Here is an 18665-nt window from a genome sequence, read left to right as displayed (position 1 = left end):
AGCGCTGCCATGCCGAGCTGCCCGTGTCCCGTCCCGCTGCTCCTGCTGCTGGTCGCTGTCCCAGCGCTGGCGGTGCTGAAGGTGACCCCGGCCGTGCTCCGCACCAAACCCAAACCACCTCCCGCCTCTGTCCCGGGGAAAACACCGCTCCCAGCAACGCTGTTCCCCGTGGAGAATTCCACGCTGGACTCGGCCGAGCTCTTCTTCAACTGCTGCGAATGCTGCCCGCCCGCCGGGCCGCGGGGAGCCGCAGGTGGGAGAGCCTCGCTGGGGATGGGAGCAGAGAATCCCGCGGCTTCTCCCCCGGGAAAGGGTTTGGCAGGGTTTGTGCAGCTCCCGGGGACATCCCAGCCGTCTGCAGCTCTGGTGCTGGGCGGTTTGGGCGGGTTTAGGGGGACAGTCCTTATCACAACAGCCTGGCACTCTTCTTATCACAATAGCCTTGCACTCTTATCACAATAGCCTTGCACTCTTCTTATCACAACAGCCTGGCACTCTTCTTCTCTTCCCCTTGCACTCTTCTTCTTCCTTATCACAACAGCCTTGTACTTTTCTCTTTCTTACCACAACAGCCTTGCACTCTTTCTTATCACAACAGCCTTGCATTCTTCTTGTCACAACAGCTTTTCACTCTTTTTTTTCTTATCACGATAGCCTTGCACTGTTTCTTATCACAACAGCTTTGCACTCCTCTTTCTTATCACAACAACCTTGCACTCTTCTTCTGTTTCCTATCACAACAACTTTTCACTCTTCTTTTTCTTATCACAACAACCTTGCACTCTTTCTTATCACAACAGCCTTGCACTTTTTCTTACAACAGCCTTGCACTCTTCTTCTCTTTCTTATTACAACAGCTTTGCACTTTTCTCTTTCTTATCACAACAGCTTTGCACTCCTCTTATCACAACAACCTTGCACTCTTCTTCTGTTTCCTATCACAACAACTTTTCACTCTTCTTTTTCTTATCACAACAGCCTTGCACTCTTCTTATCACAAAAGCTTTGCACTCTTCTAATCACAAGAGTCTTGCACTCTTCTTCTCTTTCCATAATCTGCCATAATCTGCTCCCAGACAGGCACTGGGAATCTCTGGATTCCCAAGAGGATGGAAAAGGGAAAGGATTTCAATCTCTCCCTTCTGCAGCGTGGAGCTCTCAGCCAGGTTCCCCTTCTGTATTTGCAGAATTAATTCTCCTTAAGGAAAGGGACAATCCCAAAGTTCTGGCAGCTCCTTGGATGTGCTCAGATTTTGAAGACAGATTAATTTCTGATGTTTTGTGAACCTCTGAGCTCCTGTGGCTCTGAGGTAGCTCAAAGTTGGTTTTAAAAAGTCTTTAACTGTGGCCCAGAGTGAAAGGCGAAGCAGTGAGATTTGATGATGTCAAATAAAACAAGCAGCTCTTCCCAAGGTGATGGAATCACCTCATATACACTGCTCAGGTATTGATGAAAATGTCATTTAGAAGTTAAACCTTGGAGTTACTGACGTAATTTTGTTGATTTTACAGGTCCCAAGGGGGAGAAGGGAGATGCTGGGCTGCCAGGGCTGCCGGGAACTCCTGGCCCTCAAGGTCCAAAAGGCTCTAAAGGAGAAAGAGGTAAACCAGACTGATGGAAAATGCTGCTGTCCTCATAAAATACCACCAAATTATTAAAAAATTTTTCAAAACAAAAGAAGATTGCTGCTAGGGATTGAGCCCCGGAGAGGTTTAGCTGGCATCAGTGCAGGGACAGGAACTCAGGTGGTGGCAGTGTTTGTTCAGGTGGAATAGGAGCAGCTGCTCATAAAGACCTCACTCGAAAATTCTTGTTCAGAACAGGAGTTCAAAATCCTGGTTCAGTTTGCTTTGGATGAAGAACAGAAGTAGGAAAAAGCCACCACGGAAGTTGTGTGCAGGTGTAAAATCTGCATTTCAATTTCAATATCTCAGGCAAAAGAACTTTAAGATGCTGAGCAGTCATTATCCATCAGTATTCCTGAAAGGAAACCCTGCCCTTTGTTTGGGGCTTGGAGCAGCTTTATCCTGGCAGGATCCTGCTGCTGCCTCTGGAGAATCACCCAGGCTCCCGGCAGCAGAGGCTGGTTCAGTCACTGCAGCCCCTGAGGCAGCGATTTACTCCTGGAAAAAGCTTTTTGGCTTTTTGAATGAGGAATGAGGGATGAGAGATGAGGAATGAGGGATGAGGGATGAGGGAAGAGGAATGAGGAATGCAGAGCTGTCACCTTCTCCATCTTCCATTGAAGAGCAGCAACTGCCTCACAGAGGGGCAGAAATCTTGGAGTGAGGTGGTGCTGGGGGCTGTGGGATCCAGCTGAGGTTCCTGAAGGTGTTTCCTCAAAACCCACCTTGCTCACGTCTGTTTTATGAATGAAGTGAGGGACGCACGCTGACGGTCCCAATGGGGCGTGATGCTTCCTCTGCTGCACACACCAGCACCAATTAATTAATTAATTAATTAATTAATTCATGCTGGAACATCCTAGGAGGAAAAGGGGAGCAAGGAGAGCGAGGAGCGAGTGGAAGCCCCGGTTATCCAGGGAAACCTGGGCTGCAAGGTAGGCCTGGAAAATCCAGGATTGCTCTGATCTTTCCCTCTGCTCTGGGTTTTGCAGCAGCATGGAAGGACCAATCCCTTTGGATGGTCCTTCCATCTTCAGGGCAATCCAATTTTATTGGTTTTAATCTTTTTTCCCCCAGGTGAAGCTGGAGCCAAAGGCAACAAGGGCAGCTACGGCTTCCCTGGCCTGAAGGGACAAAAGGGGGCTAAAGGGGACACCTGTGACAACGGCACCAAGGGAGACAAAGGGGACAGGGGCGATCCCGGAGAGCCGGGAGCGGGCGGGGAGCAGGGGGACAAGGGAGAAAAGGGGGACACGGGGGAAAAGGGCTACTGTGGGGAGCCGGGGGGCAGAGGGGCCAAGGGGGACAGAGGGGAAGGGGGCACCAAGGGGGAGAAGGGCAGCAAAGGGGACGCGGGCACCGAGGGCACGCGGGGGGCGGCCGGCAAACAGGGAGAGAAGGGCGAGCAGGGCCGCAAGGGCGACAAGGGGGACCTGGGCCCCGCGGGCGCCAAGGGCGAGCCTGGCACCAAGGGCGGCCGCGGCGCCCCGGGCAGGAAAGGTTCCCGTGGGGCCAAAGGCGCCCCTGGGCACGTCCCCAGGGCCCCGCGCTCGGCGTTCAGCGCGGGGCTCTCCAGGCCCTTCCCTCCTCCCAACGTGCCCATCAGGTTTGACCGCGTGTGGTTCAACGAGCGCCACGATTACGACCCCGCCACGGGCAAGTTCAACTGCAGCGTGCCCGGCGCCTACGTCTTCTCCTACCACGTCACCGTGCGCGGCCGCCCCGCGCGCCTCAGCCTCGTGGCCAGCAGCAGGAGGGTGGCCAAGGCCAGGGACACCCTCTACGGCCAGGACATTGACCAGGCCTCCTTCCTGACCATCCTCAAGCTGAGGGTGGGCGACCAAGTGTGGCTGGAGGTCGGGAAGGACTGGAACGGGCTCTACGCTGGCGCGGAGGATGACAGCGTCTTCACGGGGTTTCTGCTGTACCCTGATGGTTTTGAGGTCCTTCTGTGAGTTTATAACGTCTTTTCCCTCCTGGTGTGAGAGGAGAAAAGGGCAGCACCTTGGTTTAGTTGTTATTTTTGTGATGTTTTAACAAAAGCACTTATATTTGCAAGGCGTGGATTAGTTTAAAGAAGTCATGCATCCTTCGCCCGTTGTCCAAGCACCAACAGGACCAGCATGGAGAGGGCATTTCCCAGCACAGTTTGTAATTAGAATATTCAAATCATGGAATGAAACTCCTTCCCAGCTCCTGCAGTCCTTGCATGGCCCAAATTCCCTCTAGGAATCAGTTCTGATCACCTCTGATTTTGTCAAATGCCAGGATTTGATTTATAGAGCTGGGAACATGAGCAGTAGGTTCCTTGAGATCACCTGAAAATATTTAAAGCTCTTTTATCCTTGAATCAGTATTATTTAGTGCTTTAGTTTTGGTCTAAAAGAGTAGTAGATCAATGTAAAAAACCCTTCTAAATCTTGTTCTTAAACAAAAATAAATCTGAAACTTTCAAAAGTAGCTGAGAGATGAATATTTGACTTTATTGGCCTACTCAGACCACCAGGTTCTGAGCCTCTGATGCTGTGGGATCATCCTCGGGATCAGCCAGATGGGAACATGAGCAGCAGGTTCCTTGAGATCACCTGAAAAGAATTAAAGCTCTTTTATCCTTGAATGAGTGTTATTTAGTGCTTTAGTTTTGGTCATGAGTTATATGAAAAATTGTCTAAAAAGAGATAGACCCAGCTGTGGACACAAAAATGCCCCAAAAACTGTGCAGAAAATTACAATATTTTCATCTCTTTGAAGAGAATTCCTGTTGCGTGCTGGTAGGAGGCCCCTGAGGAGTGAGTGAAGCAGGAATCCCACCCGTGCCAAACCTTCTGAACCGGTGCCAAAGAGCAAATTTGGGATTTCTGCTTCCAAAATCCCCTGGGAAATTGGACAAACAGGCTGAGCAGTGGGATTGATGTGTTTTTTCCAGGAGGTTCTGCTGTGCATTTCCCCCCTGGTGTGGATGTGTCTCCCCAGGGGTTTTTAGTGGGATTTTGGCAGGAATCCTGAACATTGGACATTTTTTTCCTGGGAGGATCTATTTTGCATTTCCCTCCTGGTGTGGATGTGTCTCCCCTGGGATTTTTAGTGGGATTTGGGCAGGAGTCCTGAATATTGGACATGTTTTTCTAGTAGGATTTGCTGTGCATTTCCCCCTCAGGTGGATATGTCTCCCCAGGGCTTTTTAGTGGGATTTTGGCAGGAGTCCTGAACAGTTCTTTGGGAGGGAGCAGGCTCCTGGATTTGGGGTGATGCCCTTGGGATCAGGTTGTGGCCCTGAGTTTGTTCAGCTTCTCCCCTGTTCCTGGTGGGATTCATCCCTCTGGCTCCAGAGAGGTTTTAATCCTGATTTTTCCAGCTTCATGCACGCTCAGGGAGGAGGAATTTGCCTCTGGATCCTGCCCAGTGCTGTAGGCACCTCTGAAATCCTGACTCTCATCCCTGAATTTGACTTCAGAGGTGGAGCTGAGCACAACTTCCAGCTGAATAACAATAATGGGAAAGAACTCCAGGCTCTTGGAGCAGTAATCAGAGTTCTAAACAGCCACACCACAGCTTTTTCCACATTTATCTTCCCATTCCTTCATCACTGTTGTTATCCCTGTTTACCTCCATTGAAATCTTTCCACTCAATTGGTTCTAATTGACTCAGTCACTTTAAGGAATATAACTTGGGAGAAAAAAAGAGCTCTATATATATATTTTTTTCCCTGTTAAAACCATCCTAAAATGAAAAGAAAAAGATAAATCCAAATTATGAGCTGCTGTTCCCTATGGAGACCAAATTCATCTGCGACATAATTGGAATTACAGCATCTCTTGGCAGCCCAAAAGAGTAATCAAGGAGAAAAACTAAACCCAGCCCAGGCCCTGGAAAGTTATTTTAAAACTAAAATTAAGCACTTGAGCAAAGTGACAGAAAATAAAAGCAGTTTTAGTGAGTTTATTCTGAGTAAACAAGATATAATTGAAAATACAGGGATATCAACAACTCCAGGATTAAAATGACCTCACAAGCAATATCTGGAATTCTATGATTTCAGCACAGAAAACATTTGGATTTCAGCTCACGTGCCCATATTACTCTGTAATAGACACAGCAATATTGGGTAAGGAAATGTCCTGCTATCACAGGTTTTTTTTATTTATTTTTTTTTTTATTTCTTGCTGTCTTGTTCCACCTTGAGTACAATCATGTGGATTTTTTGCATGAGTCCATGATTTTTTGAGTCCATGGGTCTCAATGGATCCCAGGCTGATCCAAGGTGGAATTTTGATTTTCAGGTAACTGAAGGATCACTGAGGGGGAGTTACCCAGGAAAGAGAACATTCCCTTTTTCCAAATGGAAAGATTTTTCTGGAGCTCCTTTGGAAGTAAGTGTCAGATTTTAAAACATTCTGCAAACCCATCCTCACCTGTGGATTTCTTGTGGACATTTTGTGTTTGAGATCCAGGAAATGTCTTTTCCTTTAACCCCAGGCTGAATTTAACCCCTGAGCTCTGCTTGGAGCATCACCCAGAGCCAGTGCTGAGGGTGCACCCAATAATCCAGGAATCACTGGAAAACCCAGGAATGTTGAAGATCTCACTTGAATTTTGCTTTTCAATCCCACTGTGTTGAGCAGGATTTCAAACACTTCAGAAAGAAAGGAGCTTAAAATGCTTCTCAGTTGGAACCCATCATTTGTAGCTTATTAAAGCCCAGCTCTAAGTTTTTATTAGATAATCAATAAACCTAATCAAGTTTTATAGGAAGGGTGCTTTTATTTTATGCTGTCATAAATTCTCCTCATTTTGCCTATCAACATTTACAAGGAATTAGAAGAGCACTTAGAAAAAGAAACCCAATCCTGACTCTCATACCAGTTTCTCAGCAGGTGGGTTGGATTGGCCATCAGGCTCAAAAAATCCTCACCAAAATCCAACCAAGCACTCACTCCAGGTAAACAATTCTCCAAACACATTCCACATGGGAAAACAAGGAGCAGAAATAGAAATTGTTTTCTCTTTCATTTCTCTCTGTGCACCTCTATGAAAGTCCTGAGAGGATGCTTGCCACACCTACTCCCATATCTTTGCCTTAGAGCCCCTTAATTTCAAATTTATAACAATTCAGAGGGATGAGGTTTGCATTTTCCATTTCAGGGGAGGCTCCTGCCTTCCTCAGCAGACTCCTGCATTTTCCAACCCTTTCCCCAGCACTGCCCCGTGTCCCCAAGTGCCACATCCACAGGGCTTTAACCCGGCAGGGATGGAGTCCTGGACAAGCCCTTTCCATGGTGAGATTTGCCCAATATCCCACATTTTTTAGCACTGCTTTAGTTCAAGGACAGGCTCAGGAAGCGTTGCCAAGGGACTCCAGGTGCCCTTCTGCTGTGCAATATTGTGTCCTATTTTCCCATCCCTCAGAGTTTCCAGACACCTCTGATACAACAACCACTGCATATTTTCATTTCTTTTTCTGCTGTAATTTATTTCTGGCCAAGAAGACGTGGCTGGGTTATTTATCCTCTCTTAATTGCTCTGTTTTCTGGGAGTAACTTGCCTTTTGTGGCCGAGCAGGAGGTGACGGTGACAGCCAGGCTATGACCTGGAATGATGTGACTGCTTTGATCCTGACCTTAAAACCAGGGCAGGAGGCTTTTTTTAATTTTAATACTTCTTCCTGCCACAGTAGCTCTAATTTTAGAAGAAATTGTACTTATGAATAAGTGTTGATGATGCATTTTTATGGCACAGGGGTTTGGAAAGGTCTCTGCTGTGAGGAATTACGGGAGTGGGGCCTGGCGGTCACCTCTGAGGCCAGGAGGGGATTTTGAGCTTTGGTGTTTTGGCCTTTGGAGGCAAAACCCATGGAACACCCCATAAAATATCCATTATTTGCTGTCTAAATATAAAACAAGTCAACGCTTAATAGGGGAAGACAAAAAACAGAATCTGGTAAATGGGAAACGTGTCCCGCTATAAGTTATTCCAACAGAAATCATTAAAATCATTAAAAATCATACAATCTGTATGTTCTTGTGGTTATCAATCTCTGCTCTTAACTTCTGAGTTTTGAAATGTTGTAGCTCAGGTGTCTGACTCTAAATAGAAGCAATAACCTAATCCTGCTTTGCCTTTCTGAGAAATAATTGATATTTCCTTGAGGGTGTCTTTCTTCTCTGCTTTATGTGGGCTCAAATATAATAAATAATGATATATTAAAAAATATATGTTTATATTTATAATTATATATTTTATAAATAAAATTTTATATATAATACATATACAATTTTATATATTACATATATACTATTTTATATATAATTATAGATAATATATATAAAATTTTATATGTAATTATATATAATATAAACAAATTTTTATATATTATATATAGTATATATAATATATTATATATCGTATACTATAATATATATAGTATTTATATATAATTATATATAGTATATCTAATTTTATATATAATTTTATACTTTATTTATACAATTTTATATATAATTCTATATAAAAAATATACAATAATCACTTTTGAAAAAGTGATGATGGTGCCCTTACAAAGTCAATATTTCAGAACAGCTGCAGGAGGGGATCATTTAGAGGGTGCCACCATCCAGAGTGATTTTCCTTAATTTTTTATCTTTAATTTGGGCCAGCTAATGTGGAATAATCTCGTTATCCATGACGAGCTGGCTGGGCAGGATGATTCCCTCACTTCGTGTCTCTAACTCGTCTCCATCCTCACCTGTGTCCCTGCGAGCGGAGAGATAACGTGGAAAATGTGGGATATTTTTGTGTAAAATGTGGGATATTTTTGTGTAAAATGTGGAATATTTTTGTGTAAAATGTGGAATATTTTTGTGCAAAATGTGGAATATTTTTGTGTAAAATGTGGAATATTTTTGTGTACAATGTGGAGTATTTTTAGCTATCATTTAGCAAAAGCCGTGAATTCCCAGTTAATTAAGCTCGAGTGTCGGGCAGAGTAATTGCCATCACACTTCTGACAAAAATAATTCTTCAGACCCGCAGAGAGCTGGAGGAATAATTGTTCCTATAATTGGAGGAATATTATTATTATTATTATTAATTATTAGAATTGTTATCATTATTATAATATTAATTTTTGTTATAATAATTGTATAATCATTAATAATAATTAATTGTTATGGATCATTTGGATAATAAACATATGGATAATTAATTGTTAATGGATCATTTACAGCAATAATTATTAAAAATATGAATTAAAAACTGCCTTTGAGCCACGTTCTGAGTGGCAGGGATTGAATGCCTTGGGCTGGAATGGAGAGCCTGGTGCTGCTCCCAGTTGTGGCTGCCTTCATCCCAGCAGATATTTTTATTTTAATTTTCCTATAATTATCTATCCTATTATATTTATTTTTATTTATTTCCCTTCATATTTTTATTTAAAACATTTTATGGCCCGCTCCCAGTTGTGGCTGCCTTCATCCCAGCAGATAAAAGGGAAAGAGAGTTCTTTTTTAAAAAAAAATATTATTTTAAAGTATTTTAATTATCCAATAATTATCTATCCAGTTATATTTATTATTATTTATTCCCCTTTATATTTTATTTATTTCAAACATTTTATGGCCCGCTCCCAGTTGTTGCTGCCTTCATCCCAGCAGATGAAATGGGACGAGGATTCCCTTTTAAAAAAAATTATTACTATTATTAATTGGTTTTATTTTAATTTTTCAATAATTATTTATCCAATTATATTTATTTATTATTTATTTACCTTTACATTTTATTTATTTAAAACATTTTATGTCCCGCTCCCAGTTTTTGCTGCCTTCATCCCAGCAGATGAAAGGGGAAGATTTCCTTTTTAAAAAATTTATTAGTATTTGTAATTATTTTAATTTATAAAAATAATAGGATAAATAATTATTTGAAAATTAAAATAATTTCCCTTTATATTTTATTTATTTCAAGCATTTTATTTTTATGGGCAGAGCAGAGTGAAAATTCTGCTGAGCACAAAGATTTTCTGGCTCTGGTGAGAATATTCCTGCAGTTCATCACTGGGGATAAAGTGGGAATTGGAGACACCTCGTCCATGAAAATCCTGTTTTTGTTCATCCAAACCTTCATGGGGAAAATATTGATTTTCTCTTTTCTTTTTTAATGTTGGCACTGACAGCATGAACTCTGAAGTTCAGATTTATTTGTGGTGCTTCAGGTGTTAAAAAAAAAAGCACTAAATAAACTTTTTTTGTATCTCAGCTATAGTTTGTCAGTGACTCCTGCTGGATTTTTATTGTAAATAATTTTAATTTTATTGTAAATTATTGTAAATAATTTTAATTAATTAAATAAATTTAATTACTGTAAATAATTTTAATTAAACCTGGTTATGATGCCCATCAATGCTTTTTATCAATTGCCAAGTGAGGCTGGTGAGGGCCTGGCTCAGGTTGCCCAGAGAAGCTGAGAAACTGGAGCAGAAGAGCCCATTTTATTAAAAATTAATTGGAAATTTGGGCATGTTTTTGGAATGAATTGAGGCACAGCCTTGTGTAAATCACAAAGATGTTGTATGAAATATTTTGGAGTTTTTAAGTTTTCTCCACCCTTCCCTTGCACAGCTGCACTCCTGCTTTTACAGAAGTGAAATCATAACCCCAATAACAATAAACCAATTTTTCTGCTGCCAAAATTCAGCAGAAATTCAAAATCTCTCTGCCCTTGCCCCAGGTTACCCAAAAAATGATTTATCCCATTTTTATGTCATTCATCCCAATATTCCCTTTGCCAGCTCCCCCAACCCAGTGCTGCCGTGAAAATTCCCAAATTTTGGGATCCTTTGAATCCTTATTTTCCTCACAACATTCCAGCTTCTGCTGTTTTCACCTCCTGGCTTTTCATCTTGCTGGATGCTCCAGGAGTGATTTCCATTTAAATGAAAATTATTAAATGAATTTATTTTCAGGACAACGCCGGGTTTTCACGGGTGAATAAAACCTAATTCTGCCTGACCAAAACGTGGCTATAAATAAGAGCTGATGCCACTGCATTAAGAAGCAGCAATTAGAATTAAGTGGGCAGAAAATGCTATTTTTGGAAAGATTTCTTCTCTGGAGGGGTCATCGATGTTTTTATTTATCTGGTTGTTCTTTAATGTGTAAAATGTTCAGACAGGGGCTGTATTTCATTAAATGCTCTGGCTGGAGTTGGCCAAGTTTGGAATAACTTAATTGCTGAAAATGCACATTTTCCACAGGAAATCTCTCAGTGGATAAGCTCTGGCACATCCAGCTTGGCACGTCTTAATTTTTCCTTTCTATGCCTGGGAATTTATTTATTTTTGTCTCTGTGGCTGTTGTGATTTTCTCAGATTTTATCTCACAGGTGTTGCATTTTTTCCAAGATGAAAAGGAGTTGCACAAAGTTCTTCTTGATGTTTCCCTCTGCCAACTTTCTTTGGCATTTAATTTGATTTTAATGCTGTTTTCTGCTCAATTTCTCAGTTCTCCCAAGTGTCCTTCCCCTTTTCCTTTCTCCCCCTGACACTGTAACGTGTTCCCTTCAATATTTTTGGAGATCAAAGCTTTTTTTTCCACCTTTTTTTTCCCTATCTTGAAAACGAGGATTTCAATTAATGTGGAGGCAGCTGGAAAGGGTAAAAAAAAATGAGTCAAGGGCACTCAGGAGTTCAATTTGGGCATTTCTTGAGTTTTCCCCACTTAATTTCTTGTTATTGTGCCTCAGTTTCTGAGTTTGGTTTAATTTTCATGGAAATCTTTGGGAATTCCAAGCAGGCCAAAGAAAGGAGCAGGGAAAAAGGGGATTTAGAAAAAAAGGGGGTTTTGAAAAAAGGGGATTTAGAAAAAAAAGGCTTGAGGTGCTTTTCTGGTGAGTTAGGAGGTTTTTGTTGTTTCTGTCAGATTATTGAAGAGCTTCTTGATGTTTCCAGTGTATTTTTTTCCTAAGAATTTCCACCTGCTCCTCTGTGCCCTTCCAAGCAGCTGCTGTGGGGAACATTTTCCATCCAGGTTTTCCTGTGCAAATTCCTGGTGTGCAAAAGAATCAACCTTTGCAGTGAAATTTTATTAAATTCAGGTAGGTGTGGTGTGTTCTGTACCCAGACAGTTCATTTTCTTGTCAGCAGAAGATTATTTATTTTAATTTTTTTTTTTTATGAAGTATTGGCTTCTAAAAGATCTGCAATGCTTAAAAAAAAATACTTCATGACCCTCTTCGTATCTCCTATACGTCCTTATCTTCTCTGACTTTGTCACTGGGGATTAATTAAGTCAAAAATTTGGAATTGTTCTGGTTTTTAACTTTTATGGCTGATTTATCTCTGCTTCATCTCCTTCCTGTGGGTTAATTATGGAAATCTTCCCTTCCCACCTCCCTGGAACTGGTTAAACTGATTTTTTAAAATTTGTGTCTCCTGATCCAACCTAATGCTCCATAAGATCAGGGGTTTAAATTATTTAAAGTACGCTGGAGCTTTCTACACTGTGTCAGTACAAGTTGTAACCAAGATAGATTTTGAAATATATTTTTCATGAGGCAATAAAATAACCTCATAATTCTGTTTGTCAGGCTTGAAGAGTGTGAATAAATATGGCAGGCAGACTGGATATATGGTCTTAATACTTTCAGCTTTTGGATATTGGTGTAGAGATATTTCAATTTTTTTTCTGTAGATATATATTTTTTTTCTGTGTGTATATTTTATTATTTTCCGTTCTCCTCATCATCTCAAGCTGATGAGGAGCAGTGATGAAATAAATTATTAATTACAGAGTAGTTTGGTTTGGAGAGGACCTTCAGAGATCATCTTGCTCAGCCCCCCTAAAATGAGTAGGGATTTTAAAAGAACCTGATCTTGATTCTGCCCTTAATCAAGGCTGGAATAAATGAATTAATTAAAGTTTATAGTGCTGGATTTGCAGGGCAGGACTTGGGGGTCAGAGCCCTGAGAGGTTTGAAATTCCCCTGGGGCAGCACCAGGGCTGGGCTGGATTCCAGGAGTTTGGGAGGCAGTGCTTGTGTGCTCAGTGCCATTAAAAAAAAAAAAATCTTCTTTTTCAACTTTTATTTTCTTTTCTAGCCCTGTTTCTGTTTGGTTTGGATTCATGCCTGGAGCAGAAATTCTGTTTCTCTCTCCATGTGCAATATTGTGGATGAGCAAAGGAGAAAACAGGGAAGGAAGGAGTTGGCTCTGTGGTCAGGGAAATGAGGATAAAATAAAGATCTCAGGGTTCCTCACAGCTGAGTTCATGTGATGAGTGAAATGCAGAATGGGATTTTTACCTGACTTTTCTGCTTGATCCTATATTTACAGTAGCCAATCTACATTTTCTCTTACACCTACCTATAGGTGGATGTAATTATGATTTTTCTGGCCTTATTTGAAAAACAAAGCATAAAAAAATTAAGCCAATGAGATAAAAATATTTCTAAAATCCTGATTAAATATCTGGCCTGTGCATAACAAATCCTTTGCTGGGGGAAGTCCGTGCCAGAAGATGTCACTGAAAGCTGCTGTCCTGGAACTGCAGGATTAGGCTTTGCCATAATAATATAGATTTTTCCTGATTAATATTGAGGTGAGCCTTTCCTTCCATCCATAGGGATGCTGTTATTCGATCCCCAGTGCAGAATTAAGCAAAGAAAATCTCCAGCCTTAAATTTATCCTCCTTTTCTAGTTCTACTTTAATTTAGACACAATAGAACCCCCTAAACCTTGTATCTCCACAGGCAAATTCCTGCCCAGAATATTGGAATTATTCTCCAAACTCTTCCTGTGCAGGAAGAGTTGGAACAAGACAGCAGGGATTTATTCTGGGATAGATTGGATATAAATTATTTTTTTTCCAGTGAAAAATCGTAATATAACCACAAAATGCCTCAAAAATTTTGAGTTTTGCTTGTTTTACTTCATTTTTAGCGGGGCTGTTTCACATCCTCAGACCCTCTGAACTGAAATGTTGGCGTGAGATCCCAATTAGAACCACTCAGGAAAAAGTCCTGGGGCTGGAAATCTCCTTTCTGTGAAAAAATTAAGCAAAATAGAACTTAAAAGTTGGTTTTGGAATTGGGGTTCTGGTGTATTCAGAAGAAAATGGTGAATATCACATTTGAGATGGGATTTTCACTCTTTTAAGGACTTTTTTGGGGTTTTTTAATGTTCTTAGGAATTAAATACATTGGAATGAAAGTCCAAACGTTGCTAAAGACTATGGGTTTTTTTAACATTCTTAGGAATGAAATATATTGGCATGAAAGTTCAAATGTTGCTAAAGAGTTTTTGAGTTTTTTTAATGTTTTTAGGAATTAAATACATTGGAATGAAAGTCCAAACGTTGCCAAATCTTGCCAACTTTTCCAAGCAGAAGCATGGCTTTAGTACTGCAGAGAAAAGAGAAATAAAATTCCTGGAAATTGATGTCTTTGGGGGAAAAAAAAAATCAACTTCCAGAATTCTGCACTTTTTCCTTACAGTGATTTTTTCCAGCCATCAGTTCCTGCCTGCTCCGTGGTGAAATGAAGACCACGATGACAAACGCCAAGGCTCGGCCCAAATAAATCAGATTATCTGCACTGTGTAACTGGGAGATGTCTCCTCCTGAAGGATGGCAGGCAGTGATCGAGGCACTGATCATAAATAAAGCTGGAAAACTGAATTTTCTCCTTTTCCTGAGTGCCTGAGGAGCAGCATCCAATGGACAATTCCATTTGGATTGAGGCTGACTCTCATTCCAGTTGCATTCAGGGATGATTTTCCCTCTTCCTGAAATAATTTTTAGGTGTCATCCCTGCCCTGCTTGCCCAGGAAATATTTAGGAAAGAGAAATAAAGGATATTTTACTGCTGCACAGTGTGGAACTGTGTGAAAAGGGATTTTCCTTGCTTTAAAAGCTGGATTCCTCCAAAAACCTCTGGAAAAGCAAGGCCACATAATCCTCCCCCTGCACCAGGGGAAATGCAGAATTTAAATTTGCAACATAAGCTCACTTTCATTCCTATAGATTTGGTTACAAATAAACATGTAAAACACTCTTATTTTCCTTTCACTGAGGGAGCAGCACTGTGATAGTCTGCATTCATTTTCCATGAAATAAGAGTTGAAGGTCCTTGTTTAATTTCATTGGAAAAATAAATAGCATTTTCTAGTGCTAATAGCAGAGGTGCGCTGGTTAATCCATTGCTTTGTTATTTTGTCTCAGATTTTATGGGCAGGAGATTAACGTGAATTAATTGGTGTTAAAAGATGACCTTTGGAATAGGCTCCCTGCTGAGTGTGTTAATTACTGGGCAGGTATTCACAGTTTGAGACCCAGGAAAGATTGATTCTCTCTCAAAGAGAGGGGGGAAATGAATCAGTGGTGTTGCCTCAGTGAAGCCAGAGCCACTTCTGGAAAAGGAAACCCTGGAAATACCCATTTGGGAATCCCTATTTTTCCCAGGGGAGCCTGCTGGGAAATGTCTCATAATCATATTTTAGTAGTGGGAATTTTGCTTGCTGTCGGAATGTTGTTGATTATTTGGGTTGTTTGTTTGTTTGTTTTTTTTTTTTTTTTGGTTGGTCTTTTTATTAAAAATTCCTTTACTTTCTTTAAATAAAATGGATTTAGTAGATTTAGATTGGGTATTGGGATGGAATTCCTGGCTGGGAGGGTGGGGAGGCCCTGGCACAAAATTTCCAGAGCAGCTGTGGCTGCTCCATCCCTGGAAGTGTCCAAGACCAGGTTGGATTGGGATTGGAGCAGTCTGGGACTGTGGAAAGTGGAAAAAATGTCACTCCTTGCCCATGGCAGGGGGTGGCACTGGATGGGTGATGAAGATCCCATTATTTGATTAAAAAACATAATTTCATCCCATTATTTAATCCCATTTTTTGATTATTTGATTGAAAAAAACCTGAGAAATGTGTTCATCAAAGAATTGGAACTTTAGACCACCCTTGGAGCTAAAACACCCAAGAAATTTCAGTATATTTTTGGCAATTACTTTATTGGTTAGTAAAAGGTGTTTTACTTGTCTGTCAAATCTCTCTACTCCTAAATTGTTTGCGTATTTTCTTCACTGATTGTCATGGAACAGATTTCAGGTTTATGTAAGTGCTGGTTGTTTTTTTCCCCCCCAGGAATAGATTATTTTGTTAACAAATGCTCACGCCAGTGTTGCTTTCACATGGAACTTGCAAAGTGCTGCCTTGACAAGGCCAGGCACTGATCTAACACAGCAACCGTGATTTTATGAGGCTTTTTCTTACAATTTTTCCACTTTACTTTACAAATTTAACCCTTTTGTAACAAGGCAAACGTGGATTTGCCTCCCTGGGAGATGTTCCTGCCCATGCTGAGTGTTGAAGGGGTCACTTGGAGCACCTGGGCTCCCAAACGTTTTTTACCTCAGAAAATGAATTTTTGGTCTGCTGAGGCGGTGTCAGGAGTGGTGGATAAAGGATTAAAGGATAATATTATGATTAAAGTATATTATTATGATTAAAAGTTATTATTAGATTAAAAGGCAAGACTTTAATAAGGAGTAAAACACAGATTTCCCTGCTCAGGATCCATTTCCTGAGGAAAACCCGCCAGTCTTGGCCTTTCCCAAATAAACCCTCTCCAACCCTGTTTTTCTCGAGTGCTTTACAATGATTAGTTGATTATTTCAGTGTAATTACATTTCCAGAAGGAGTTTTGGCTCTGCTTTTCCGAGTAGGTATTATTTGCTTTATGTAATTGTAGAGCTTTGGTTGTCGTGGCAACAGGACAGTTTTTAAATTTAGAAACTAATTTGTTTTCTGTCACTTTGCTCTTTACTGTTAAGGAGACAAGCTGTTTGCTATTAAATAAAACTTAAAAAAAGGAGAGATTGAACGTGGATAAAAATATAATGTAGAAAATACCGTGTAGCATTCACTTGGATGTGAAGTAGAAAGCAATGGCAAGGCCAGGAGGGAGATTCCTGAATTTCTTGGGAATTAAGGGGAAATTTTTGTGCTGCTGAGGGGGATATTTTGTGTGTTAATGGGAATAAATCCAATGGGGCTGCTGCAAAGGATAGGAGACCTGGAATCCCATATTCCTGAGTTTATAATCCTATTTTTTTGCTCTCTACAGCAGTAGGGTCACTTGGACTCTTTCATTTTTGGCTAAAATAATGACAATATGTAAATAATTTCAGCAAATTGTGGAATTAAGCACCTGGAAAATCTCAAAGTGATTTTTTCCCCCTACTCCCAACAATTGATGGATTTCCTGGTGTTTATCTAACCTGTCCTAAAACCTCTCCTGATGGAGATCCCTGAATAATCTGTTCCTCTGATCAGCTCTAGTCAAATATAGGGTAAAAAAAAAAATCCCATTTCCTGGTTAAATCTCCTCTGCTTCACTTTAGGCCCATTTTTCTTGTACCATTCCCATTGGATTTGTTCTTTCTCTTGGACATGGCCTCACACAGCGTTTGTCAGCACTTTGTTAGAAGAGTCTGAGCAGCTCCAGATGCTTTTCTGGGAGGAATCCCAGAAGGCACTAACGACTTTATTGGCTGCTGACATGAGCTTGGATCCATCCCTGGAATGGGCTTGGAAGGATGATGGAATTGCAACAGTGGTGCCCTGATTTTTAAAAGTGTTAAGTTTTCTTTTATAATTCTTTTGAAAGTTTCCAAGTTCTCATGAAACTCCTTTAGCCTTCTGATAATGTTAATGTGTTAATTTTATCTCTTAAGCTGCAGCTGGATTTAGAAACTTGATGTTTGCCATCATAATCCTAATGGATTCTACTGGTGGAAGAACTTTGCATCCACCAAATGAGAAACTTTAGTGGCACAAAAGGTTCCATAAATCTTACACTGGTCACTTGTTACCCTGATTTTTAAAAGTGTTAAGTTTTCTTTTATAGTTCTTTTGAAAGTTTAAAGTTCTCATAAAACTTCTTTATCCCTCTGATAATGTTTCCGTATTTGAGAGTCAGGGTTCCCACACATGGATAAATAGAATAGTTTACATATTTATCTATGGGTGGAGAGAAATGATTGATTGATATTTGGAGCAGTGTGGTTGGAGAGGTGGTAACTCCATCCTCCAATCCACGGTCACCTTTGGAATTCTATAAATACCAGATGTTTGACTAAAACTGGGTCTTTTCTCTTTTGAACTTCCCAAGTTTCTGTGTACTCATTTCGTGTCCAATAGCTACACAACAACAACACAGCCCTGAGTTAAAATCAAACTCAGGGAGCCTTTGCTGCATCTTGGATGAGCATTTTTAGCCAAACCTTCCCGATATTTCTCCTTGTTCGCCCATTGCAGTGATCCATCTCACTGCAAAAAATGCCGAGCCTGGATGGAAAACGCTGAGAAACACAATTTGCAGGGTTAATTGATGTCTGCAAGGCACAGCCTGACAGCATCTCTGCAGAGCTGGGCTTTAACTTCATGCCCACTCAGCTTCTCTATCAGCTCCGTGCCAGTGCTCATCACATAATTCTCTCTTTCACTGCTCAATTTACTTCAGCTGCCAATGGCACCTCTCCCTTTCTTAAAACACGGGGCCTTTCCAATTTCCAGGTATGTTTATGGCCTTCTCCTAATTTGGAGCAGGTGTTGGAGCCTCTCTCCTCTGCTGTGCAGCAGAAGGTTCATATATTTTTCATTATAGATGGAGATAAATCCTGGTGCTTGGGATGACCATCTGTCAATGGGTTTGTTCTCCTGCACTATAAATAAAATGGTTTGGGGTTTGTTTTGATTTGTTTGGTTGTGAGCCCGGTGTTGATGAGGCGTCCCACTTCCCACGTGGAGTTTTATGGTTGGTCATTACCAACCTGCCTCGTTCCGTGTTGGGACTTTTTGTATTGGGATAATTCTGGTAAAAAATCAGGTTGTGGGAGTGTGAGGCTAAAATTCTTGGGGTTTAATGTTCCTGTTTAAAACTGATGGAGCTCTCCTGTGATTCAGGATCACTCTTGTGTGATGTGACCCAGAATTTCTGAGACAATAAAAGATAATAAAACCTTGGAGGAGGCTATCCAGGGAAGTGGTGG

The 18665-nt window shown here is 40.9% G+C and overlaps 1 protein-coding gene across 1 annotated transcript; it reads left to right on the top strand.

Moving 5' to 3' along the window:
* Positions 1-9: 9 nt before the first annotated feature.
* Positions 10-3581, top strand: OTOL1 (otolin 1). The gene is made up of 4 exons (XM_030280605.4): positions 10-268; positions 1510-1602; positions 2490-2561; positions 2704-3581. The coding sequence occupies exons 1-4, from the start codon at positions 10-12 to the stop codon at positions 3579-3581; spliced, it is 1302 nt and encodes a 433-aa protein (XP_030136465.4).
* Positions 3582-18665: the final 15084 nt, after the last annotated feature.

Source organism: Taeniopygia guttata, chromosome 9 (assembly GCF_048771995.1).
Source record: "Taeniopygia guttata chromosome 9, bTaeGut7.mat, whole genome shotgun sequence".
Taxonomy (NCBI): Eukaryota; Metazoa; Chordata; class Aves; order Passeriformes; family Estrildidae; genus Taeniopygia; species Taeniopygia guttata.
This window is presented reverse-complemented; position numbering and strand designations above follow the sequence as displayed.